This window comes from Mustela putorius, unplaced genomic scaffold (genome assembly GCF_011764305.1).
Source record: "Mustela putorius furo isolate JIRA1106 unplaced genomic scaffold, ASM1176430v1.1 tig00003858_pilon_pilon_pilon, whole genome shotgun sequence".
Classification (NCBI taxonomy): domain Eukaryota; kingdom Metazoa; phylum Chordata; class Mammalia; order Carnivora; family Mustelidae; genus Mustela; species Mustela putorius.
The window spans coordinates 3,381,919-3,407,820 of record NW_025422010.1 but is presented as its reverse complement, the minus strand read 5'-3'; the positions used below and the strand labels follow the sequence as shown (position 1 = coordinate 3,407,820).

Genomic DNA, 25,902 nt, shown 5'->3' with positions numbered 1-25,902 from the left:
TAAAATTTAAATTCAGTGTCCATAAATAAAGCTTTATTGGAACACAGTCACTCTCATTTATACATGTCTTTGGCTGCTTTTGTGGTATGATGGAAGAGCTGAGTAGTTGTGACAGATTGATTGGCCCATGAGTCTGAAACATTGACTCTCTGGGCCTTTTCCATTTGCAGAGCCCTGATTTCAAAAGTGGGGCAGTGTGGTCAGGGAGATAGGAGACAGATCAGAAGAGTACTCTGAAAGATGAAATGAGAGGGTTTCAAGAAGAAAGCTGGTCCACAGGGCTTGATGGGGCAGCAAGGACCAAATATATGAAGGCTCAACATGGAGGAGCCCCTCCACCCGCTTTTTGAGAATGACTACGTGGGAGACAGAATCTGATTTAAAAAAAAACTTCACATTTTATTTTACAGAATATGGTCACTTGTTGAGTTGAAGGCATGGAACTTAAGAGCTGTTCCAATACAGCCTGAACAAAAACGCCTCCCCTCCACCCCTTCCCCCAGCACATTTAATGACTGGCTCATCATTGTGTACACAAGACATTTCATTATCAGACCTGAAGATGCTAACAGTGGTAATTTACAAATTCTGAGAAAAGGCCTATATATAGGCAAAGTGTAAGAATTTTTTTTTTTTTTAACTAAATCGGTGTAGTGTACCCTTAAAATGACATTCACAAACAGAAGTTAGAAAAAGAGAAGTTAAAATGCACTTATGAATTGTTTTCTTGCTGCCCGAGTTAAACTCATGTCTCCTTTCCTATAGAATGCAAAAAAGACAAGGCAGCTTCACTGGTGTTAAGTTATATAGATCACTAGACGTTAGAAACAGTTTCCTCTGAAGGAGAATGCACTTATGTTTAAGTTAGTAGCACACTTCACATATAACCAACTTAGAGTTAGAAAAGCCACTTTTTTGAAGGCACAGTTTATGTTTCCAGCTTGATTGTGAAAATAAAAATCTGTCTTATAGACCCTATCTGACAGAAGGGTGAATTCCCTGGTCTTGTCTGTGCTCTCAAAGCCCAGCCACAGCCAGCTCAGGCCTGGGCACTTCTGAGTGTCTCTATGAGACAGATGTGTCTAATCTAGAGGACAGAATGTTTTCATTTTGAACGTAATCATCATGTGTAAGGATTCTGGAGGCTCCAGGCTTGCCTCTGCTCTCTGAAAATGCAAACAACTTTGCTCTATCAAGTAGAATCAATAATTGGTCCTTCATGGGCATGGGAGAGGAGGGGGAAGACCCAGCAGAAAGAAGCGGCTGGCTAGTGTGTAGCTTGGAGACAGCTCCTCGGTCAGGGCCTTTGGGAAAGAGGGTCTAAACAAGAGTGAATAATGCCTATGTGTCAAGTGTCAAAAGACGCATTTCTAGAAAAGTGGCTGTGCTTTCCTTCTATATGCTTGGGGGAAAAAGGAAAAGGAGGGGCAACTGGGTTCAGTGATCTAAGAAAAGACAGGGAAGGGGTATGATTCCCGCGCTTCAAGTCAGTGAAATCACCACTCTCGTTAGGCAAACAGCAGGTTGTGGAAGAGAATGTCTGGCAGTGGCCTTTGCATGTATAATTGGTTTGAAAAAAATAAGCTTACATCTGAGGTATGATGACTAATCTACATGAGTCTCTGCCTGATGATGACAGGCAGAAACAGCTATCATGACATACTTGGAAGGTGTTAGGAAAAGATCAGCAACGATGAGGAGTGGAAATGTACACATGGGCTGCTCTCCGGCTTCATGCTTGTCAGCAGCCTTTTTGCTGAAAGCCCTCCAAACTTGTTTTGTTTGGGCTAGGTATAGGTTTAGAAGTTTTCCTTTTACCTGCTAATAGAATAATCACAATGAGCTTATCTGATAAATGCCTAATCTGACTACCTTTGTGTTCTCACGTAACTGGAATATTCATAATGATGGTCACCAGACTCCACGAGGCTGGAACACGACAGAAAGCTGTACTTGCGGAAGGAAGCTGTCAATTTTGAGCATTGGCACACATCACGGAATAGAACTTCTACAAATAAATTGCTACATAAATACTGATGCATGGTTGCAGCATTTCAGAGACTTCCTTTCCTTTAAGAGACTTTGTTTATAGGCTACAGAACCAAAGTGGTGAAGGTTACATTAACAGCACCATGTTGTCAAGGTGGAAACACGCTGTTGTTTTGCATTTTCTGACCTAACCTATCTTATTAAAATCAGCTCCTTTCACTGTCTTCACAATATTGTAATTAATTTGCTTTTTACAAAGACAAAGGTCTTGTGGCTTCAATTATTCTGCTGGAGGTACCAACACACAGATGTTAATCTCATTTCAGAAATCACTTTTAATGCATCCCACTTAACAAAGAATCACTTAAAAGCATTCATTAAAATTGATTTCTGTAACGAGATGAATGTCTTTGTGTAGAACAAGCTGGGCCAGTTAAAATGATAATGTCTGGGCTTTTTTTTTTTTAAAGCCAAGTTGTTCTAGATATTCAGCATCATTTGTGGTGTTCCAGTCCTCCAACTGGGGTGGCAGAGAACCAAGAGATGAGTCAAGTCATCTTGGAAGAGGTCGAGAAGAATGGGTGGGAATCCAGACTGGTCAGGAGACCCCAGACATCGAACAAACACTGCCATCCCCAAGGCTGGGTCAAGGTGCTCTCCAAGGGGGCAGGGGAGCACACAGTGGGGGTACTCTCTGTATGATGCTTCATTCCCACAAACTGTAGAGGGGCCCCCCCAATAGGCCAGCTGGGCAGCCTTGAGACACTGGCACATCTAGCCCTAACCTTGAACAGCTACTTAGAGGTGTGAATGCCTGGGGAAGCAGGGCTTACACAATTCCCTGCGCGTTTCCAGTTATCACAATGAGCGGTCCTGATCTGAATGCCTCCTACTATGCCAACGATGGTGGTCAGAAGCGGGGAGGTGACATCTATCAACCGAAGAGCAAATGCGGACATTTTCCATTTCTGAACACTGATCCTTTTCCAGGGTGTTGAGAGAATCACAGTGTGAACCTATTTCTTTTTCTGGGGTTTGAGAGAATCGCAAATGTGCTGTGTGTGTGTGTGTGTTTTGGGGTGGTGGTGACTGGCAGGCCAAGGTGTGGGAAGGACCACCTCTCATAAGCATAGAGAATGGTGGTCCCAGGATTGAAATTCTGCCCACATCCTTCCACATGCTTGTGAAAGTGAGAAACACAACTGTTCCTCTCATGCCGGAACGCTCCTCAAAGGCCCAAGATACTCAGGGCCAGGCTACTGTGCTCAGACTAAAGCTCTAATCATTCAGTTCAGAGAACGGAGAGGTGATGGCTCTAAAAAAACGTGGGACACACACTTCTTGGAATGACATCTCCTAGGACCCGCTCTATAATTATAACATTTGGAAACACGTATTATGTTACACACTAAAACAATATAAATGAACTTTTGGGGAGTTTGAAAGAAGATCTTTGGGCTCTTCTCATCACAACGGAGTGGAGAGAGCCTTCTCTGTGTTTAAAGTTGCCTAACTTTTCTTTCTGTGCTTTTTATATTGACATCTAACTTGTCCACTTTGGTTGTGAGGCGGTCAAGAATGTCATCTTGCTCCTCGATTTCCATCTGCATTCCCAGGGCTATGTCCTTCAGCCGGCCTAGTCCCATGGATAGCTCATCTGTGGGGGAGGGAAAGGAGACACAGGGCTGAGCCAAGACAAATCAGGAGCTGCTGCTTGCTTGTTCCGTGCCTGGTGCTCAGCAACATTCATGTCACCGAGTCCTGTTTCTCTTAAGATGGTAAAACTCCAGGGCTTTGGTTACGTTTTCCAAAATGTGTGCAAGCGAAAAGAAAATCCACTGACTCCATATAAAGTAATATGTGCTTCATGCAAAAGCCACTCCTCCCCCAGATGTCAGCCCAAGACAACCGCTCTTAATATAGTGGGGTTTGTTCTTCCTGTGCTTTAAAAAATGCATAGAGTTCTACGTGATTTTTCAGCTGCCTCTGAACATTTTAGAGGGTTACGGCACATTGCAAGATCAGTTAGTACTCAAGAAAAAGAGAAGTTCAGAGGGGTCTGGAAAACATATTCCCTTCCCAGACCCCATGGCAAGTATCTGGTAAGTATGGTAAGTATGCAGGTAACCAATAGCCAGACCCACGGGCCTGCTCTTCAGGAGCAAAAACCCATCAGCAGGTAGAACTCAATAGTGCCAGCTTTCCATCCTTACATCTCCCACTCCCTAAAGCTAGATCAAGCAGAGATTTGGAATAGTAAGTGTGAGGATCCCTATTTGGAAACACATCTGGGAGAGACCCAGGAAGCTCCCCGCACCCACATTGCTCCTGCCCTAGGCTCCCTCCTGGAGAAGGCCGTATCCCACCCCTCCTTCCACTCTGCAGGTGGCAAGAGAAATGGGTGCTTTGTCCCTGCCTTGCCACCTAGGGTGCTCTCCCAGAAAATACATGGACTACAGATGTTCCTGCTGGACCCAAATGCTGTGAGGTCTTGTCACCTATGTTATGATAATTCACATTTTCCTATGTCCATTCATTCATTGCTACCACTTCTCAGATCCATGAATACACCCATGCTGTGAATGTCCTGGCACACGACACAACCTGAATCGGGCTGGCCCTGTTTCCTCTGCCCACTCTGCAGCCAGGAAGAAGCTGGCCACGGAGATCCCTGCAGTCCAGGGTCCCCATGTCAGAAGGAACAAAGGGCTGAAGGTACTGGGTCCCTTCAAAGATGTTGTCTGAGGCAAGCCCCATGGGGACTGTAGAGCACACAACTTTTGGCAAAGGTTCAGCCCTAGCGATAGGTTATATCACTACTGCCAAAATTCAAGTTCAAATGTGAGGCCTGAGTCCCACGTCTATGCAGGACACATACAGTATGGGGAGGAACCCAGGTCAGTCCCACGGGGTCTGAGTTCAGATTCTGGCCCCCTTCTTAATCCATGCTCCCAGATCACAGCTGAGGGGAATTCCCTTCGAGATGATAGTCCCTTCAAGAGTGACTAGTCATTCTGGTGCCAGCTTCCTTCTGAGCTAATTCTATTTCCCTCATTAAGCTTTCTCACTCTTTGTAATAAATATTTTCCCTTTGTTTCGAAAAGTTTAAAAAATCAACATCACCTCTGTTTTTAAAAGGGGTAACATCTGAAAGGACGTGGTCAGTCCTAGCAGTATGTAAAGGGCACATTGGGCAGAGGTGACATAAAGAGACCTAGGGTCATTGCGGGGGAAGAGATATGCTGGAGGCCCTCTGGGGTCCCCTGATGGGGCTCAACCAACTGCAGAGGCAAGCCTTGACTTCACTGATTCTGCCAGGGTGAACTTAGGTAGTGAAGTGTCTTCTCAGGCCTCAAGACAGTGTGTGTGTACGTGTGTGTGGGTGTGCGTGTGTACATATATGCACAGAGCTGCCTTCTGCCCTTTCACTAGGAGCAGCAGGCTAAGAAAGAGCCAGATGAAAGAGAGAAGAGGAGGCACCTCATAAGCCTTCTTGCAGCTGAATTAAAGATAAAACATTAAGGAAAGAGAGGTCAGAATACACAAATACTTGGCACTAGCACCACAAACTTAAGCAGAATCCAGTCTGTTTTTTTTAAAGTTGTCTTCAGCTCTATGCTTCTTGAATTTACTGACACGTGTGACCTTGCATTCCACGGAGAGTAAAGTCTGTGAGGTCACCCCAGGCCTCAGGGAGTGTGCTGGCAATGGGGACAGAAAAGGATAAGCCATAGGTATACTAAGATTAAAAAAAAAAAGTGTGATAGAGTAAAGCCACCAGACAAGGGAGCTGGCGTCAGAGGGAGACTTGCCCTGGTCCCTGAGATAAAGGCAGGGGTGGGAGGTGCGGGGAGTGTGGTAAGAAGGTAGGAGCGAACTTGTGAAGGGTGGCCAGGCACAGCCTGTGTCAGTGGGCCCTGTGGCTCCAGGGTGCCACGCCAGCCCTTCTCAGCCTGCCACACTGCAGAGGACTGCCTGCCTAGGCTGTAGGCATCATGCTGACTGGTGATGTTCACATGGAGGGCAGCAGTGGTAAGCTGCAGGGGGGGCAAATCATGGTTTTTATTTGACCTTGCTTATGTCTATTCTCTCCGACTGATGTCTCATTTCTATGGAGATCTCTTTTAATGCTCAGAAAGAGAATTCTTTTCCCTGACCGTGTAACTCCATTTCTAGCAAATCTAGGTACAAAATGAGGCCAAGGATGTGCTCACAGGAATGACCAAGGGATTATATGCAGGAGCGAACGATGGGAATGACCTGAGTGTCCACGAGCAGGGCGTGGGGCTGCTGACATGGTGTTTTTCAAAGAACTTCGCAGAAAGGAAGTTTAGGGAAGTATTCAAAATATAAATAAAAAAGCAGGGTATGGAAGTGTATGTACTGACAGAGGTACGTGAAAAACAGAAGGAATAACACCAAATCAGAGACTACCGTTGGAAAATGGTATTCCAGGTGATTCTTTCCTCATAGCATTTACCTAACTTCATAGTTTTCTGTGATGAATCTGGTTACTCAGACACAAAGGCTAAATGTTGTTAAAAAGAAAGAATATGGATTTGCCTAACAGGCTATCATGCTATTTGCTCCGGGCTGCTGGAACGGCCACTGCTCTGGGCAAACCACAGAAGGGGCCTGCAGGATCCCTCCTGGGGAGAGAAAGGAGGAGGAAGTCTGTGCACAATGTGCATTGTCATCAGCCTTAGTGTTGTTTCCCTCCTTTAGAGCAGGGAAAATTTAACCCTTGGGTCTTACCCCCTTTGCCATCTCCCAACAGGGCTGGGAGACTGACTCCGACCCAGGTCACTGTGGGGGAGGTTCCCGTTCATGGGGTGAAGGTCAGAGGATGTAGCACATCTCAGATGCCACCTAGAATGAACCCACGGACACCACTCCCGTGCCGTGCCTGCTTCTACTGCCCACACATACTCCCTAGCCCCGCACTTGAACTTCAAGTAACCAGCTTCTCTCTCTCTGTTCAAAAATGAATCAGAGAGTTTGCCAGCTAGGCCAGGGTACAGACAAACCTGAAATAGCCCTGGGTTCCCTGGAATTTGCAGTGTGGTCAGAAGCCATCAGATAAACCAGCAGGTACATGACTCCAACAGATTAAAGCCAGGCCCATAGCTGGAGGAGCCAGCCTTCAAACAGTAGGGAGGAAGGACACTCCAGGCAGAGGTGGGCAGGGCTTTCTGGAAAGCACTCAGAGCCACATGTGATGAGGGCAGGAGGGGTAGAGAGGTAGGCGGGGCCAGAGGACAGAGGACGGGCAAGGGCCTTGGGAACACAAGGAACCCAGCTCTGCGGCCCGTGTCTGCTGCAGTGACTACGTGAGTGTGCAGCACTTACCGGGTCAGGCCGTTCCCTATGGGATATTTGGGGTTGCTCATCTAACCCTCTCCCCCATCCTCAGAGGCAGGCTCTGTTCCTGGGCCCCATTCACAGAGAGATAATGGGGCTCTCACTGCCACACTGTGTGGCCCCGCAGGGTCTCCTGGTCCCTGCTGCTGTCACAGCACAGATGAGAGGTGGGGAAGGACAGACATGGACAGACTCCGGAGGGAGAGAGAGAGAGAAGGGTGAGATGGCCGTGACCATACTGGATTTGACATGTGGGGAGGGAGACGCAGACACCAACCATGGTTTGGTCCTGGGAAACCACTGGATACTGGTATACTGGCTGGGCCTGGCACAGGCTGTTGGGAGCACAAGGGTCCAGAGTAAGGGACCTGCAGAGGCTGGCGGAGCTTCAGTCTTACCTAGATTATTGTCCATCTTCTGGTGACAGGCTCGAAGGTGTGGGTTCTTCGGGTAAGCCTCGCTGCTCACGGCAGGACCCGCTCCTCCAGTGATGGCATCTGAGTTTGGAAAGAAACACCAGGAGAATGGTTAACGATGTCTCTCGAAACGCTGCTTCACAAAATTCATCTTAATCTGGAAAATGGCGGGGAAGGAATGAGGCGGTTAGTTGTGAGGCCATCCAAAGAGATGAGTGCAGGGATGGACAATGTGTAGGAGGGAGGAGCACTGGGCAGGCTTGTAAGGGAGGGAGAGGGGGTCGAAGACCCTCAGCTGGCGGGTCAGCCGGACCTTGGCCATGTGCTGGGCAAAGAGACAGGGACTCATTTGAGTGATGATGTGGTTGTGGAACTACAATGAGGCACAACGACATGGGGCTGTGAACAAGGTCTACAAGGCAAGGTTTAAAAATCAAACTAATGGGGCGCCTGGGTGGCTCAGTGGGTTAAGGCCTCTGCTTTCGGCTCGGGTCGTGATCCCGGGGTCCTGGGATCGAGCCCCACGTTGGGCTCTCTGCTCAGCGGGGAGCCTGCTTCCTTCTCTCTCTCTGCCTGCCTCTCTGCCTACTTGTGATCTCTGTCTGTCAAATAAATAAATCTAAAAAAAAAAAAATAAAATAAAATAAAAAAATAAAAAAAATAAAAATCAAACTAATTATTCATGTTTCAAAAAAACCCAAGCGGGATCTGAGGTTTTTTTGTTTTCCTACACTACATACTTTTAAATTTGTTTTCTTATTTTTATTTTTTAAAGATTTTATTTATTTATTTGACAGAGAGCACAAGTAGGCAGAGAGGCAGGCAGAGAGAGAGGAGGAAGCAGGCTCCCTGCTGAGCAGAGGCTTAACCCACTGAGCCACCCAGGCGCCCCTGTGATTCCTCAGTCTTATACAACACCTGGTGCTCATTATAACACTTGCTCTCCCCAATGCCCATCACCCAGTTACCCCATCCTTCCACCGCTCTCCCCTCCAGCAACCCTCCGTTTGTTTCCTATGATTAACAGTCTCTCATGGTATGTCTCCCTCTCTGATATCATCTTGTTTCATTTTTTCCTCTCTTCCCCTGTGCTCCTCTTGCCTTACTTCTTAAATTCCACGTATCAGTGGGAGCAGATGATGATTGCCTTTTTGTAGAAAGCAAAAAACTTTAAACGATCACTGATGTAAAAATAGAACTGCACAGATCTTATTTATTCCTTTCTTCAAATGCACACTTCAGTTCTTTCAAAGTGAAAGAACCTCAATCTTACCTAAAAAAGTTTCAACTGACAGAAACTAATAAGCAAATTATTGATTATAAAAAGTATCAAAAATCAAAATCAATTAGAATTGATTTTGGAAACCGAAGCGGGATTTGTTTTGGAAACAGGATCGTGGATGACTTTCTCTTCTAGAAATGTATTTACATGCTGCTTTCTGCTTCAAATACAACAAGCAAGGAAAGAAGAAATGCTAATAATGCACGTTTGCCTCAAATCTTCCTTGAACTAGTTTCTAAACGCACACAGAAAAGCCCTATCATTCCCAGTTTCCATCTCTGGGGGAACTTCTCTTTCCAGACTTGGTGGATTTCCTCAGGCACAGCCTACTGAAACCATTCCACACACACAATGTCAGTTTTTTGGGTTTTTTTAAGGCTCTTCAGTTACTACACACTGTACAAATTAAAACTCCTTTTAATTCCTTAAATTCGTGTCTTTTTGGGTATAGGCTTCCTACTCTACTTCCTCAGGCTCCGCTGAGCTCAGACTTTGCCTGGCCCTCACATATTTTAGTTGTCTCTCATGTCCTCCCATGGCTTTCGCCTTTCCAGATTGAACTGCGGTGATATCCCTCTTTCCTGACCACCGGCTCTTCCTCCATCAGGGTCTCTCCTTAGTCGTGTCAACCATGAGTGTGGTGGGTTCTGGAGCATCGAGAGTGTATCCTGCTTTCCTCAAAGGGAGCATAGGAAGCATTTGATTCCTGGCACCGAATAATGTGCCTGGCCTTCCAGGGGTCTGCAGGGACTTCCGTGGGGCCGAAGTTCCTTTCCAGATAAAGGGTATTTCTGAGCTTATTGTTTGATAACAAGAGGATGACACCACACACAACCAACCGACTTTGCACACCTTGTTCACGCTGCTGCTTCTCTGGCCCCTCGGGCTCTGGGGCTACACGAGTCTCCCGCTGCTGTGAGGCAACTATCACAGACTTATTCTTCTGTTCCGGGGCCCAGGAACTTAGGACAGAGCATACTGGCCTAGAGTCGAGGCATCGTGTTCCTCCCGGAAGCTGATTCCTAGCCTTTCCCAGTTTCCAGAAACTGCCCGTGTTCCTCAGCAGGTGGTCCCTGCCTGTGTTTTCCAAGTCAACAGTGGAGCATCTTCCAAGTTTTGACCATCTCTCCTTGGCTTCACTTTCCACTTACAAAGGGGCCTTTGTGATCACACTGGGCCCAGCTGGTTAACTCAGGATAGTTTCTCCATCTCAAGATCAGCTGGTTAGCAACTGTAATTCCCCCCCTGCCACAGAACTCAATATACTCATTGGGTCTGGGGAATGACAGGTCATTTTTGGGAGGCTCTATCCCTGACCACAGAGGTTTTCCAGCCGTTATTGTTTCACTGCTGGAAGAGTTCAGAGATTCACGGGGCAGGAACTAACAGTGGGCAGGCTCCTTTCCAACAGGACACAGGCTCCCACTTCCTTATTCCATCCGCCACGGGGTGAGGGATGAGCTGTGCCATTAACACACACATCCTCCAGCTCCCTGGGAGTGGCACTGGGTCCCTGACACCCTTTAGCCACGACAGTAGCTGGAGTCCCTGCTGCCCCCCAGTGCTCCACCCCAGGGCCAACCTGGAATCCAAGTATGGTGGAGCACAGGTCCCCACTGACCTGAGTCATTCAGCTTCCTGAGGTTTGGGTGGCTGGCCTGGTACTGGGCCTCCTGTGCTTTACTGGTACTTATGGCTTCTTTCAATCTGTGGATAGAAGTTAAGAAAAGAGAACATTTAGAGAGAGGAAACACCTATGACAACTCAGTCCGTCTTTTCAAGCAATGCCCATGGGCAAAAAGCAAATGCCTCCTCTGACCAAAGCAGGGATATTCCTCAGCGGCTCCTGGGAGTCCGGCCCGCAGCCCGGGGAACTTCTGAGACACCTGCTTTAGAAGAGCAGCAGCTGGTTCAGCGGCCCTCCTTCAGGAAAAGGAGACTCCCAGGACCAGGGGAAGAGAAGCACATAACAAATCTGATTTTGTACAGTCACAGGCCAAGAACTGCCTTTATAGTGACCACTGGCAACTGACCGGATGATAGAAAGACTAACTCTGAATCTCCGTCAATAATTGCTTTCTTCTTGGGGCGCCTGGGTGGCTCAGTGGGTTAAGCCGCTGCCTTCGGCTCAGGTCATGATCTCGGGGTCCTGGGATCGAGTCCCGCATTGGGCTCTCTGCTCAGCAGGGAGCCTGCTTCCCTCTCTCTCTCTCTCTGCCTGCCTCTCCATCTACTTGTGATTTCTCTCTGTCAAATAAATAAATAAAATCTTAAAAAAAAAATAATTGCTTTCTTCTCATTAGGAGACCTATGTTACAAAAAATTGTACTCGATTATTCCTCTTTTCATTTTTTAAAAATGTCATCATTAAACCTTTGTTTTTTTCTTGTTTAAATAAGTCCCTACAAAACAACTCTGATTTTGTTTCCTGGGTCAAAAGCTTAGTCTGCCCACCCCTGTGACAGACAGGGACTTCTCTAGGTAATTCAGGAGATGCTCAGACTGTTCCTGACTCTCCGTGCATCCCTGTGGGCCTGGCAGGGGCTCCCCCGGCCCCCAGAAGCTGGGCCTTATGGCATAGTCTGCTCTTTTCTACCCTGCTGACTGGTGCCTTGGCCACTTATTGGCCAAGCTGGAAACCAATCATTGTCCATGTCTGCCCTCTCTCTGCACAACTCCACTCCCAGTAAGCCATACAAACATCCTCTCAATCTCCTTGCAGATCCCCAAAATCCAGCCCCTCCTTCTGCCTTGCTTCTTTATCTTTACATGGGTGAGCGCCTGCCTCTCCAATCCTTACCCAAATGTGCCAGGCATCTTTCTAACATCCACTGCATGAACCTCTCCAATTAAAGTCTTTGTTTTTTTTTTATTTTTTGAAAGATTTAAGATTTTTTTTTTTTCTTTAAATTTGAGAAAGCGAGAGAGGGAACATGACAAGGGAGAAGGTCAGAGAGAGAAGCAGACTCCCCATGGAGCTGGAAGCCCGATATGGAACTCAATCCCAGGACTCCGGGATCATGACCTGAGCCGAATGCAGTCGCTTAACCAGGCACCCAAGAGATTTATTTGAGAGAGAGAGGGAGGAGAGAATGTGCATGTATACGAGTGCAAGTGGGAGGCGGGTTGGGGAGGGGCAGAGGGAAAGAAACTTCAAGCAGACTCCCTGAGAGCAGACCCTGATGTGGCAGTCCATCCATATCCTGTGAGATAATGACCTGAGTCAAATCCAAGAGTCAGATGCTAAACTCATGAGTTTATTTACTCATGAACTACACAGGCACCCCACTCTGGTTAAAGTCTTTTTAAAAAATTTTTGGGGTGCCTGGGTGGCTCAGTGGGTTAGAGTCTCTGCCTTTGGCTTGGGTCATGATCTCAGGGTCCTGGGATCAAACCCCACATTGGGTTCTCTGCTCAGCAGGGAGCCTGCTTCCCTTCCTCTCTCTCTGCCTGCCTCTCTGCCTACTTGTGATCTCTCTGTCAAATAAATTAATAAAATCTTTAAAAAAATTAAAAAAAAAAGATTTTATTAATTTATTTGAGAGAGAGACAGAGAGAGAGAAAGAGAGCACAAGCCGGGTGGGGGGTTGGGTGGGGGCAAAGATAGAGGGAGCAGAACTCCTGCTGAGCACGGAGGCCAACTCGGGCCTGATCCCAGGACCCTGGGATCATGACATGAGCTGAAGGCAGATGCTCAACCAACTGAGCCACCCAGGCGCCCCTGGTTAAAGCCTTTAATGTCTCCCCACTGGTGTAAGCATGCACCCCATGAGGCTAAAGGTGTCCCTGATTAAAGCCTTTAATGTCTCCCCACTGATGTAAGCCTGGACCCCATCAGGCTAAAGGCATCATAGGCCCCCAGTGCTGCAGCAATGTGTAAAACAGAACAGAGCCTCCTACAATCTGAGGATTTCATTACTCAGAAGCCGTGACTGGAGAGGTGCCTGGGTGGCTCAGTTGGTTAAGCATCTGACTCTTGGTTTCAGCTCAGGTCATGATCCCAGGGTCCCGGGACGAGCCCTGCACAAGGCTCCACGCTTAACATGGGAGTCTGCTCGATATTCTCTCTCTGTCTCCCTTTGCCTCTCACACTCATGTTGTCTCTCTCTCCCTCTAAAATAAATAAATAGTATCTTAAAAAAAAAAAAAAAGCAGTAGCGACTAGAGGTCTAGAACACACTGCTAGTTTCCCTGAGCACAACTGTGAGCCCCATGTGCTGCCAGGCGGGTGGAAGCAGCAGGTGCTTGCAGCTGAGCACACCTGGCCATCATCCAGCCTACATACCCCAAAGCTGACTTTTTTCCTTTGTGCCCAAATGTATATGGTAGTAATGCGTAAATGACAAAAATTTGGCTTCTTTGTCAAAGATGGCAAAAAAGCCAATTCTAGGGAGAGTGACAGAAATGGTTAAGGAAGAGAACTAAAAGAAGAGTGGTGGCTCTTGGTCAGCAACCGAGTCTTGAATAAGTCAGTGTTTCAAATTTAGGGAGTGGTTAAATCTATGATCTGAAGGGACATCTCCGTGAGTTTTATTATTTTTATTTTAATATTTCTTAAAGATTTTATTAATTTATTTGACAGAGAGAGATCACAAGTAGGCAGAGAGGCAGGCAGAGAGAGAGAGAGAGAGAGAGGAGGAAGCAGGCTCCCTGCTGAGCAGAGAGCCCGATGCGGGACTCGATCCCAGGACCCTGAGATCATGACCTGAGCCAAAGGCAGTGGCTTAACCCACTGAGCCACCCAGGCGCCCCATTTTTTTTATTTTAGTATTTTTTTAAAGATTTCGTTTATTTATCACAAGAGATAGAAACAAAGAGAGAGGCAGAAGGAGAAGCAGGCTTCCTGCAGAGCAGGGACCCTAAACCAGGACTTGATCCAGGACCCTAGGATCACGACCCCAGATAAAGACAGATGCTTAGGGGCGCCTGGTTGGCTTAGTTGGTTGGGCAACTGCCTTCGGCTCAGGTCACGGTCCCGGAGTCCCGGGATTGAGTCCCGCATCGGGCTCCCAGCTCCATGGGGAGTCTGCTTCTCCCTCTGACCTTCTCGATTCTCATGCTCTCTCTCACTGTCTCTCTCTCAACTAAATAAAAAAAAAAAAAAAAAAAAGACAGATGCTTAAATGACTGAGCCACCCAGGCACCCCTCTCCATGAGCTTTATTATTTTTTTTTTTTAAGATTTTATTTATTTATTTGACAGAGAGAGAGATCACAAATAGGCAGAGAGACAGACAGAGAGAGAGATGAGGAGAAGCAGGCTCTCTGCTGAGCAGAGAGCCCCATAAGGGACTCGATCCCAGGCCCCTGGGATCATGACCTGAGCCGAAGGTAGAGGCTCAACCCACTGAGCCACCCAGGCGCCCCTCCATGAGCTTTAAATGCAAATGGGAACCAGCAGCTTATGAAGCTTTGTCAGCAAATCCAAAACAAAACTTCAGAGAAGGCTGAAGGGTTTGTGTAACAAGGATAGACACAGGATACATAGGATTTGTTTGTTTGATTAAGAGGAACTTATTTTAAAAGCTTTTATATCAGAATATCGCTGTATTTATGGAGTAGGATTTTGATAGGATTATAAAGATTTACTCATTTTATAGAAGTCATTACACATTACAGTGATTTTTTGCAAGAGTAAGGATTTAGGAGCTCACAGATGGCTTTGCAGGCCACTCCTCCATGTCAAAGAGTTTGCTGGGCTCCCATTTTAGAAATAGCCAATGCCTTTCACTTGTCCCAGCTTCTTCTGTGCTTTGACTGCTACTCGCCTGCCACCTTCCCCTCCTTTAATTGGCAGGACCCCATGTAATCCTAACTCCACTTGAGAGGTCGGCGCCTTGGTTCCCAGGGCAAAGCCCCACCTCCTCAGGATCTCTGCTGCATTCACCAAGAGATAGGAAGAACGCTCCAGCTGACTGGGACTGATCTAGAGGCAGAAGGCTAGGCGGGGGCAAGTGACATCAGGCACCAAGAGGCCCACCTCGCTGAAGCTGGTCTGGCTCCTTCACTCCTGGGACACCTTTGTTAAAAAAGGCCTTGAGTTTTCAAGATGCTTCCCCCCAAAAGTAAGGTGCCCTGGGAGCCCTAGGACTTGAAAGACTTTTAAAGGATGACCAGGGTTGGGTGGGTGGGGGCGGGGTACAGCACTAGCCCCAAGAAGCCTTTGGGAAGGGACATGTGGGACACAGGAAAGTGCCAACCAAGGGCTGTCTCTGCTGCTGAGTTCATGTGATGTAGATGTCTTAATCCAAGGTGACAATAGACATCTCAACTTCCCCTAACATATAAAAACCCAAAAAGGGGGACACAAAACATCCTTCCAATTTATAAATGGCAAATCAAACCAAACCACAAAAAAACATAAAACCCAACCAAACAAACAAACAAACAAAACCTGACCAAATGAACAACCCCAGAAACTACCCCAGTTGGGGGAAAAAGGTGACAGGTATCTGAAATCAGGGCCAAGCTGGAAAATCAGGGATGGATAGTGATTATGACTGAGCCACAAAACCAATCAACGCTCCTAACTTTGGCTAGCGTATCTGCAGGGAATAGCCCCCAGGCCCAAACAACTGCCCGTTCCCCTTCTGCAGTTTCCTCTCTGTAAATACCAATGATCCACCTGCCTGGTCTTTCTGCTACACCCTCAGTTCCTTCACCTGCACTTGTTTCTCCCCAGAGCCACTGTGAGCTGGAAACAAGTTTCCCAATTTCTTCCCTCCCACATCCTGGGTCCTAATCCAGGTGGTGGCCACACAGGTATATCCACAGGTAAGCAGTCACCTGTTGAGTGGAAATGTCAACACATACTTAAGATGTGTGCACTTTACATCAGTTACGAACTTAAAAAAATGCCTCTTAAAAATTGTTCTAGGGGAGCCTGGGTGGCTCAGCTGGTTGAATGTCTGTCTTCGGCTTAGGTCATGATCCTAGGGTACTGGGATCAAGCGCTACATTGAGCTCTCTGCTTAGCAGGGAGTCTGCTTCTCCTTCTCTCTCTGCCTGCTGCTCTGCCTACCTGTAAGCCCTCTCTCTCTCTGCCAAATAAATAAATAAAACCTTAAAAAAAATCGTTCTGTGTTCCAGATTTAGAAAATAAAAGATAAACAGAGAGGCCTGTGTAGTAACCCAGACCTTTCTCTGGGTTAAATGAAGTAGGTTACAAAACCAAATGAACATTGTGATTGCAGCTATGAGAACACTGAGTAAGGGGGGGAAACTAAGTTTTGAGTTTTTGTACTTTGGTAAGTAAGATGTAGATTTTCTGTAATATGGTTATATTATTTTTATTTTTTAAAGATTTTATTTATTTATTTGATAGAGAGTGAGAGAAAGCACGAGAGGGGAGAAGGTCAGAGGGAGAAGCAGACTCCCCATGGAGCTGGGAGCCCGATGCGGGACTCAATCCTAGGACGCTGGGATCATGACCTGAGCCAAAGGCAGTCGCCCAACCAACTGAGCCACCCAGGTGTCTGACTGTATTATTTTTACAATAAAAGATAAATACAGTGGTCTGAGATATGAACAGTAATCTACTTTAGCAGAAACTTGACTCTTTTATCCTTGTACACTTCTGAGAAAAATAATCACTCATTTTAAAATGAAAGTTAAGGGGCGCCTGGGTGGCTCAGTGGTTTGGGCCTCTGCCTTCGGCTCGGGTCGTGATCTCGGGGTCCTGGGATCGAGCCCCGCGTTGGGCTCTCTGCTCAGTGGGGAGCCTGCTTCCTCCTCTCTCTGCCTACCTCTCTGCCTGCTTGTGATCTCTCTCTGTCTATCAAATAAATGGATGAAAATCTTTGGGAAAAAAAAAATGAAAGTTAATGGCCAGATTGCATTAGATGTAGAAATGTTGGATATAAAGACTTTTTTAAAAAATATTTTATTTTTTAATTTTTTATATTTTTAAAGATTTTATTTATTTATTTGACAGAGATCACAAGTAGGCAGAGAGGCAGGCAGAGAGAAAGGGGGAAACAGGCTCTGTACTGAGCAGAGAGCCTGATGCGGGGCTCGATCCCAGGACCCTGAGATCATGATCTGAGCCAAAGGCAGAGGCTTAACCCACTGAGCCACCCAGGTGCCCCAAGACTTTTTTTTAAAGACTTTTATTTATTTGAGCAAGCGAGTGAGAGATTGAGCTTGAGTGAGAGCGCACATGGAAGGGGATCAGCAGAGGGAGAGGGGGAAGCAGCCTCCCTGCTAAGCACAGAGCCTAATGCAGGGCTCAATCTGACAACCCTGGGATCGTGACCTGAGCTGAAGGCAGATGCTCAACCAGCTGAGCCACCCAGGCACTCCAGATATAAAGACTTTTTAAAGAATTTTTAAGATTCTGTGAAGGGAGGAACATTTATACTGATTAAGCTTTCTGAGGTGAATATTCTTTAAAATAATAATTACTGGAGCAGTAATTTAATTTTTTGGAGACCCTATTTATTCAATCAAATGAACAGCATCAGGAGCACTGAAAAAATGTCTCTTGTTTCAAAATGTGTGAGGATGAATCCCTTCCAATGAGTAACTTACGCAGATCTTGGGTCCCTTTAAGACACTAGAAGTGGCTTCAAAGTCTTGACCATTTGCATTTTTTTTTTTTAAAGATTTTATTTATTTATTTGGCAGACAGAGATCACAAGTAGGCAGAGAGGCAGGCAGAGAGAGGAGGAAGCAGGCTCCCTGCAGAGCAGAGAGCCCGATGTGGGGCTCGATCCCAGGACCCTGGGATCATGACCTGAGCCGAAAGCAGAGGCCTTAACCCACTGAGCCACCCAGGTGCCCCGACCATTTGCATTAAACCCTGTTTTCAGCTATTTCATTTCTGGATGGCTGAAGACCCACTCACCTACTATTGGCCTGGGAGGTGAGGGGGCCATTCTGTTCCGGTGGAGTCTCTGCTGGTTTCGATTTGAAGTAATTGACGAATCCCCCAAACATGCTCTTAATGCTGTTAATGTGCTTCTGGCTGGTCTTCAAATCCTGATCCATCTTGTCCACCATCCTCTCTGTGCGTTCTAAGACGCCTCGCTGACGATCGAGTTCCTGGGGAAAATGAGAGGTGATGGTGTTACACCATTTTGTAACTTTCTCCTCTCCAGGGGATACACAGCAGGCTTGTCATGAGCCCTCAGAGAACACATATGGGGAGAGATGCTGCCATCTTCCTCTGCCCTTCCTCTGCCCTTTCCCGTCCTGCCTCTACTGGCTTTCTTTCGTATTTGCTCTCAAGTTCTTCTCCCTCATGCCGACAAGAGGCTGGCTCAGAGGACCATGGTAAGATGCGCAGGGCCTGGACTGGCAGCACATCCTCTAGCTCTTCCCCTTTCCTGGCCCCCGTGCACCTTACAGGCTTTGACCTGGCACTGCCCCCATGGACTCTGGCTCTTGTACTCCCCCTTTTCAGATATGGGATTTCTGTTGGGTCACTAGATCCACCTGGCCCTGGTCACGCCTTCAAATTATTTCACAGGCTAGGTCCTGGGTCATTTCTGGGCCCTGTTAATATCTGATTCCAACTCACTCACAGTTTCACCTTTAAAACCTGTAACAGGAAGGTGATTCTGTCCTGGGCCTTTGTGTACGCCACTCTGTGCTTGTAATAATCCTTGCCCAGATAATTGTACAGCTCTGCTCCTCATTCAATTCAGGTCTCTGCTCAGAGGCCACCTCCTCAGAGAAATCTTCCCTGAATACCTTCTCTAAAAGAGAACTTTGGAGCACCTGCGTGGCTTCATTTGTTAAGTGTCTGCCTTCAGCTCAGGTCATGATCCCAGGGTCCTGGGAGCAAACTCTGCGTTGGGCTCCCTGTTCAGTGGAGAGCCTGCTTCTCCTTCTGCCCCTACCCCTGTTCACGTTCTCTCTCTCAAATAAATAAATAAAATCTTAAAAAAAAAAAAAAAAAAAAAGGAAAAGAAAAAGAAAAAAAAAGTAGAGCTGAGAGTTCTGAAGGTGGATGTGAATGCGCCACCATAGTAACATTAAAACCTTCCTTTGTGCCAAACTTGCTTGGGCCCCTATCTCGGGCCATTCCAGCCGTGTTCCTTTTCCGTGATCCACCTTTCCATCCTGGAGACTCTCAAGCTTTCCCTGTTTTACTTCATGAGGCCATCCCTGCCCTCTACCACCTTTTCATTCTTCCAACCCTGCATCTGTCTGTGGCTCAGCAGTTATGTTGCCCATAGCAGATAATAGTTAGAGATTTCTCTCTCAATACTGTAAAACAGAATCACAAACAAGTTTTAAATAAAGGCCTCTGACAACTGAAGAATAAAAACAAAAATATACACAATGGGTTTATTAGAGCCCATTTCAGTTAAAAAAGCATTAGGAGAAAGGTTTTATTATTTATTTATTTATTGTTTTTTTTAAGATTTTTATTTATTTATTTATTTGACAGAGATCGCAAGTAGGCAGACAGGCAGGCAGAGAGAGAAGAAGGGAAGCAAACTCCCTGCTAAGCAGAGAACCCCATGCGGGGCTAGACCCCAGGACCCTGACCTGAGCAGAAGGCAGAGGCTTTAACCCACTGAGCCACCCAGGTGCCCCAGAAAGTTTTTATTTTTTACGTTATTTGTGTTTTTAAAGATTTTATTTATTTGACAGAGAGAGACACACCAAGAGAGGGAACACAAGCAGGGGGAGTGGGAGAGGGAGAAGCAGGCTTCCTACAGAGCAGGGAGCCAGATGTGGGGCTCAATCCCAGGACTCTGGGATCATGCCCTGAGTTAAAGGCAGACGCTTAATGACTGAGCCACCCAGGTGCCCCAGTAGAAAAGCTTTTGAACATTTAGGGACCCAACATGTAATTTGAGCTCTCAATGTTTATAGTGAATGAACTTTTAAAACATAACGTGTTGGCAGAAAACAAAAAATCTTGTTGGAAATAAACTTAGAACTGCTGAGATTTATAACTTCAAATAGTTTAAATGTTTTTCACCAGCTTCTGAGATGTGTCTGAAGAAGCTATCAGGTTCTTTTAAACAAAAGGAAACATCTTTACCAGACCGTGTCATCTGGGTCAAAACTTCTAAGAGCTCAGTTTTAGAAGGAAAAAAAAAATGAGTTCCTAATTTATCTAGAGTTTCTTCTTCCAACATCTCAGGTTTGTCATGTTCATGTCCATTCTGGGATAAGTCTATTCTTGAATAAGGCAAGGCTCTAAATTAGGATTAAAATTATTTCCTCCAGCATTTACATGGTTTTTGAGTTGATATATTGCCAACAGTCCAGTCCCACCAGCTTAACTTCCCCTGCGGCAGAAGATGAAGAACAGGAAGCAGGACAGGCACCCAGCTGCTTGGGGTGGGTGCTGGCCCGGGCTCTGTCACACAAGGATGCAGGTCCTTGGCTTCCCTCACAGCCACGGCTCTCCTGGTGGCTCATCTCACCAACCACCTGCTTTCTTGCTTCAGCCTCCCGACCTCAATTTGGAGAGTAGCAGCAGTAACAAGTAGCTGACAAAACCTTCCCCAGTTGACAGTGAGATCTTACTTTCATCTGTTCACAAGTGACACAGTCTCTCAAACTCCCAAGTCTGCATCACGGTACTGACCCAGAAAGGAAACCAAATGTCTTAAGTTAGATGTTATGATCGAAGTGAAGAGAAATCTGTCGGGGTGGCTGGCCAGGGAAGTGAGTGCTATTCTGGTCTCTGGAAGTTTCTGTGAGCTGGAAGCTGGTGTTCACTCGAGGTGATCTGCTGGTCAGGAGGCCAGCAGAGGAGGAACTTCTGCTGAAATCATCCTCTGAGGCAGATGAAAGGACCCGGCTCCAAGTGCTTGTGACCTAGTTCTAACTGACAAGGAAGAAGGGCTTGGAGGAGAAAATACCAGGAATACCAGAACAGGAAGGACAAGGTAGGTGGACCTCAAACACCCCAGTTCCCAGGCATTCTCCTGTCCCCCAAAAGGGAGGCCATGCCGATCGTCATGGGTCCCTGGGAGAATGGAGGTTATGGATAGACAAGGGCGGCTACGAGGGGAGGGAGCTCCAGAGAGTACCGCTGTGTAAAGGGCAAGCATGCAAAGCTCAGATGTTAGCATTATAAGTGATCCGCGCCTCCCCCACCTTGAACTCTAAAAGGAGTTTTCTACAAGTTAAACAGGAAAAAAGAAAATGGTCAGAGAAAAGATCTGGTTGGGCCAGGGGTACTATGCTGAGCAACAGCACAGAGAGAGGGGGTGTCTCAATTTCCCTTAGGTTTTCAGCTCTTTGTCAAACAGGGCTTATTGATAAAGCAAGAGAATGCAAAAGACAACTGAAGGCCCTGTGAGGGTATACTCTGTCCTATGGGGGAACAACTTCTGGCCAGATGGGTTATGTCCCTGGGCCCCATGCAAATGTGAACATATCAGGGAATTCCTGCTGACAGAAAACACACATAGAAGGAAAGAAGTGCCACAATATATCCACTTTGCCGTCCACTGTTCTAGGCACTAGGGACCCAGGGATGAACTAAGCAGCCCCAGATCTCTGCCCTGCCAGAGCTTACAGTCTTGGCAGAGGGCTCAATGAGTCAAGTTTCATTTCACTTTTCATTTATTGACAACACTGTGGGGCTGGGAACTCAAAATGGGGGAGGCAGAAAAGCAAGCTATCCTACACATACATGATGGACACTGCCAGGGTCAGCCACTCGCAGGGACCCCTTACCTGGCTTAAGAGGGAGTCAGGAAGGCTCCCGGATGGGGCGGTGTTGAAGGGGAAACTGAAAGGTGAGAAGTTAGGAAGGCAAAGGGTGGGGGTAGGGTAAGGGACTCTGGGCAGAGGGAGCAGCCCATGTGTGCAGAAGCCCTGGGCCACAGGGCCCACTGGGGGAACTGAGAGAAGAAGAGGAACGTGAGCATGAGATGAGGAAGCAGGCAGAAAGCCAGGCAGGACCCAGCAGGCGTCACAGAGGGCAGCAGTGACCACCAAATCCCAAGTCCAATTCAGAGCTGATACATCCCATAAGCTCAGTTGGGCCTGGCTGTCTTCCCTGCCCCAGGCAGGCCTTGAGATTCTGAAGGAAAATGTCAGGACTAAGGTTCCTGTACTGAGCTCGAAATTAAACTCAGGTATTGAATAACCTGCTTAGGTGGAGGTCAGTCTGGAGTCAATCAGCTGAACCTAGAAACTAGAAATTCATCTCCTTCATGTCACTCTCTTTTCAGGGGAATGTACCTGCATGAGCGCTGGTGGCGACACAGGAGAATGGAATATGCTCGAATTGCAGCTGTGTCTCACTGCAGTAGTACGGAATGGACTCCGAAACACAGAGTCGTCAGTTGCAGGAGAAAACACCAAGGGCAAAGGCTGGTGCTCCTTACTGCCTACAAGCTGGCTGAGCCGGGCTCACTAAAGACTAACTCAGCAGGCCTGGGCTGTCTGCGCCCTGCATGTTCCAAAGACAGGCCTTGCCTGGCTCCTGGCCGGTATATTACCCTGATAAGAGGATCTTTGTTTACCGGAGTCCTTAGGCTAGGCCAGATAGGTCATTCTTCACAGCATGATTTAGGTGGGGGCCTTCAGCCACATGCCTGACCTCTGAAAAGAGGTCATGCCTACGTGGTTGTGTGCTGGCCTTCCAAACACCACTCCCGTCCCATTGATATTACTGTGCCAGCCACTCAGGCCCCAGTCTAACACTGATTGCTGGACTCATCTCAAATGAGATCCCAGGCTTTACAAAAGGAGTGAATTACAGGAGCATATGCTCAGTGCCAGAGGGGACAGGGAACTCTGGGCAGGCATGTCTCCATGGGCTTGCCCAAAGGTGCAAACAACCCAAATGCCTATCAGCAGAGGACCGGCTACATAAATACAAGCCACCCACTCAATGGAATAGGACACAGCCATAAAAACAATAATAACAAAAAGATCAGTGCATTATATATTACTAAGAAATAACCTCCAATCTTATTTAAAAAAAGATACAGACTAAAATACATAGAATGCAACCACTCAAGTTAAAATTAAAAAAAGAAAAGAAAGAAAGAAAGAAGGAAGGGACTATAGCTTTGTTTCTATCCACAGAGTATCTCCACAAGGACACTGAGGGGACTGACGGTGGCTGGCTGCTGCAGGAGTAGGGTTGGTGGGGGGATGAAACTTCTTACACTTTTGTACGTTTTTAAGTTTTGAACTATGTGATTGGATATCGCTTCACAAAAGCTAAATCTTAGGTAAAAGAAAGAATTAAAAAAAAATCAGACTTGTGAAACAGAAGAGCTGAGTGGCCTACGAGTCTCTCCATGGTTCTGGACTGTGCTTACCAAGCCAGTTAAGTACAAACTGCTCCTCTCTAATTCTGTCCCTTGGCAGTCATGACCCATGGCTAGACTCCTGGTGAGAAATAAACCCTGTCCAGTTTCACAGGAGGATGGCTCTCCTTCACTAAGGGTGACCTAAGTGATTTTCCTACTTCTGCCAAGCTGGGACTGAATGACAGCTTCCCAAACTAATATTTGCACATTCCTAACCCTCTATAAAAACCTATCATGTTTTTGCACAGCTCAGCACTGTGTCTCTAAGTAGGGAGGTTAGCAGGTGACTTGGGTCCGCTGCCACAGAGTGGCAGATGAGCTCACTAACCCCAGCCTCACTGCCACCCTCATTCGGACTGGAATCCAAGACTGATTCCAAGGCAGTCTGGACAGCACAAAGTGGGAGGGGAGGGGGTGCTGACCATTCCAGCCTCCCAGGGCCTCTGTTGACTGGGAACTGACTCAATCCAAGAAAAATTCAGTGTCACCATACTGATGATGACAGTGCCTGTCACCTGCCCAGTCATGATCATCCTATACCTCTCAGAGCAACACCAACTTGGCCTGGTCCAAGCCTCACTGGCCTGAGCAGCTGGTTCACCTCTTTTCTCACCATTCCCCTTGCACAGAGAGAAGGGCCTTTGGGGGCAGCTTGGAGAGGGGGTGTCACCACAATCCACGTGAAACCACTCACCTCTAATATGTTTTTGACTCTCCTTCCCTCTGAAAGACAGACTTTCTCTTGACCATGAAAGGCTCCTAAGGTGCCTCTTCTGGGCCTTTTCTTTGAAAATATCCTGTGTGTCACTTCCCTACTGGAGTCCAGGAACTCTGGTGGTGGGCCAGTGTCTTTGCACTGCTCCTCTCTGCACTATGAACATTTCTCCTACCTTTCTTCCTCTCCCTCCTCCTCCTTCCCGTCTAAATCTTAGCCTTAAAAGCCAGATTCGAGTTTCTCCGCTGCCATGACAACCTACTTGGTATCATTCTGATTTCCTGTTCTCATGCTTTCCAGAGATGTCCCTTCAAACAGTTCTTACTTGGCTTCCTTGGACCTGGGACCCTCAAGAAACTCCTCCACTAGGGTCCTAAGACCTTAGATAATCTTTCCAAATCTTAGTCAACACTTGCCACTTAGGCTCAAACATAGGAATTCAGTGGATATAAGATGTAAGAACTACAGTTAAACTTCCTTAAGGAAGCCACAGACAGGAAAATGAGCCAATGAGGGATACTCTAACAGCGGGAAGTGGGGAAGGAAAAGGAAGTGGGGAAGGAAAATAACCACGAAAACGGCAATGGGGATAAGACCAAGATGACTATTTGAGAAATTAACCAACATATCTCAAACTGCCCAAGACTGTAAGTGATCAGGTCAGAATGAACTCTGTCAGAGATAAGAGTTACAAAGAGACCCAGAGAGGAAGACAACACTTCAGCTTCCAGTACTAAGATTCAAAGCTACAAATCCTTTAGATTAATGTTAGCTGATACACCAATGATCTATTATTACATTACCAAGAACTTAAAAAACAAACAAACAAACAAACAAACCAAACATTAGTAGGCTGAGGGAACAAACATGGTGCCTAAGAAAGAACAATCCTCCCTTAGGGGGTTCTGAAATCTCCCATGGGCAGAAAAACCAACTGACAAAGGTGAATTAGAGAGAAACTGAATGTCACAGACCATATGCTATCTAGGACATCTTCATTTGGATTTGGGAAGTAAAAGTAAGGCCCTAGACTTGACCACACTTGGGCTATGGCTTATTCAGCAGCTGTCCAGGCAGACCTCTCATCACCTTTACCAGAGAGATGAAGTGGTCAGTGATAGGAAAGAACTTAAGGCCCATTTGCACTGACGCGTCACACACACACACACACACCAGCAGACACAATGCTCACCCATTCTGGGTCACTCGGGGAGGGAAGGTTGAAGCTCTGGATCTGGGATTCTGAGCAGGTAATTATATAAAGAAAACAGACACTCCATTTCCCTAACCCGAGCTCTGCTAACAGCTAAGGAACATTACGGTGAGCAAACTACCGCTTTCAAGCACTCAAGACACACACCTCTTTGTACAGCTAACGTTTCTTGACCTCGTGTGACAATTCAGATTGGTCGGGCCCTCTTGCCCTGCTCCAGACTCACCTCGGCAGAGGCGACGCCGACCCTCTCGGACTCGTATACAAGGGACAGGGACCTGTCGGTGCTGGCGACCGCGGCCTGGGCCCTGCGCATCACCTCCTGCCGCAGGTACTGCTGCCTGTCCATGGGCGCGCCGGGTCCATCGGGGAGGTCGCCGTCGTCCTTCCACGGCGTTGGCCGGACACCCTCATCCTCCGCATCGTCGTCAAATGGGTTGTAGCTTTTGGGGTAGGCCGACATGGTGCAGGGGCTCGTCTGGGTCTGGGCAGGAGAAGGAAGAGCGTGGCCAAGGCAAGGAACGGCCTTTTCAAGCCCTCAGGGCTCTAGGCCGACCTCCCGAGGCCCTCGGGAAGCGCCCACCGCTCTGCAGCACAGCAGCTCCACCGCCCACAGCCCAGCGCCGCGCTACGCCCCTCCACCCGCCGGGTCGCCGAGAGAATTCCTTCCGCCAGTCTTGCGCA

General features: G+C 47.2%; 1 protein-coding gene across 1 annotated transcript; it reads right to left on the bottom strand.

Annotated features, from left to right (window-relative positions):
* Positions 1-373: 373 nt before the first annotated feature.
* Positions 374-25,902, bottom strand: SNAP29 (synaptosome associated protein 29). The gene is made up of 5 exons (XM_013051312.2): positions 25,445-25,902; positions 17,893-18,089; positions 10,670-10,755; positions 7,749-7,847; positions 374-3,646 (listed from the first exon to the last, which is right to left on the bottom strand). Exons 1-5 carry the CDS (start codon positions 25,679-25,681, stop codon positions 3,489-3,491), a joined length of 777 nt encoding a protein of 258 aa, XP_012906766.1. The 5' UTR covers positions 25,682-25,902; the 3' UTR covers positions 374-3,488.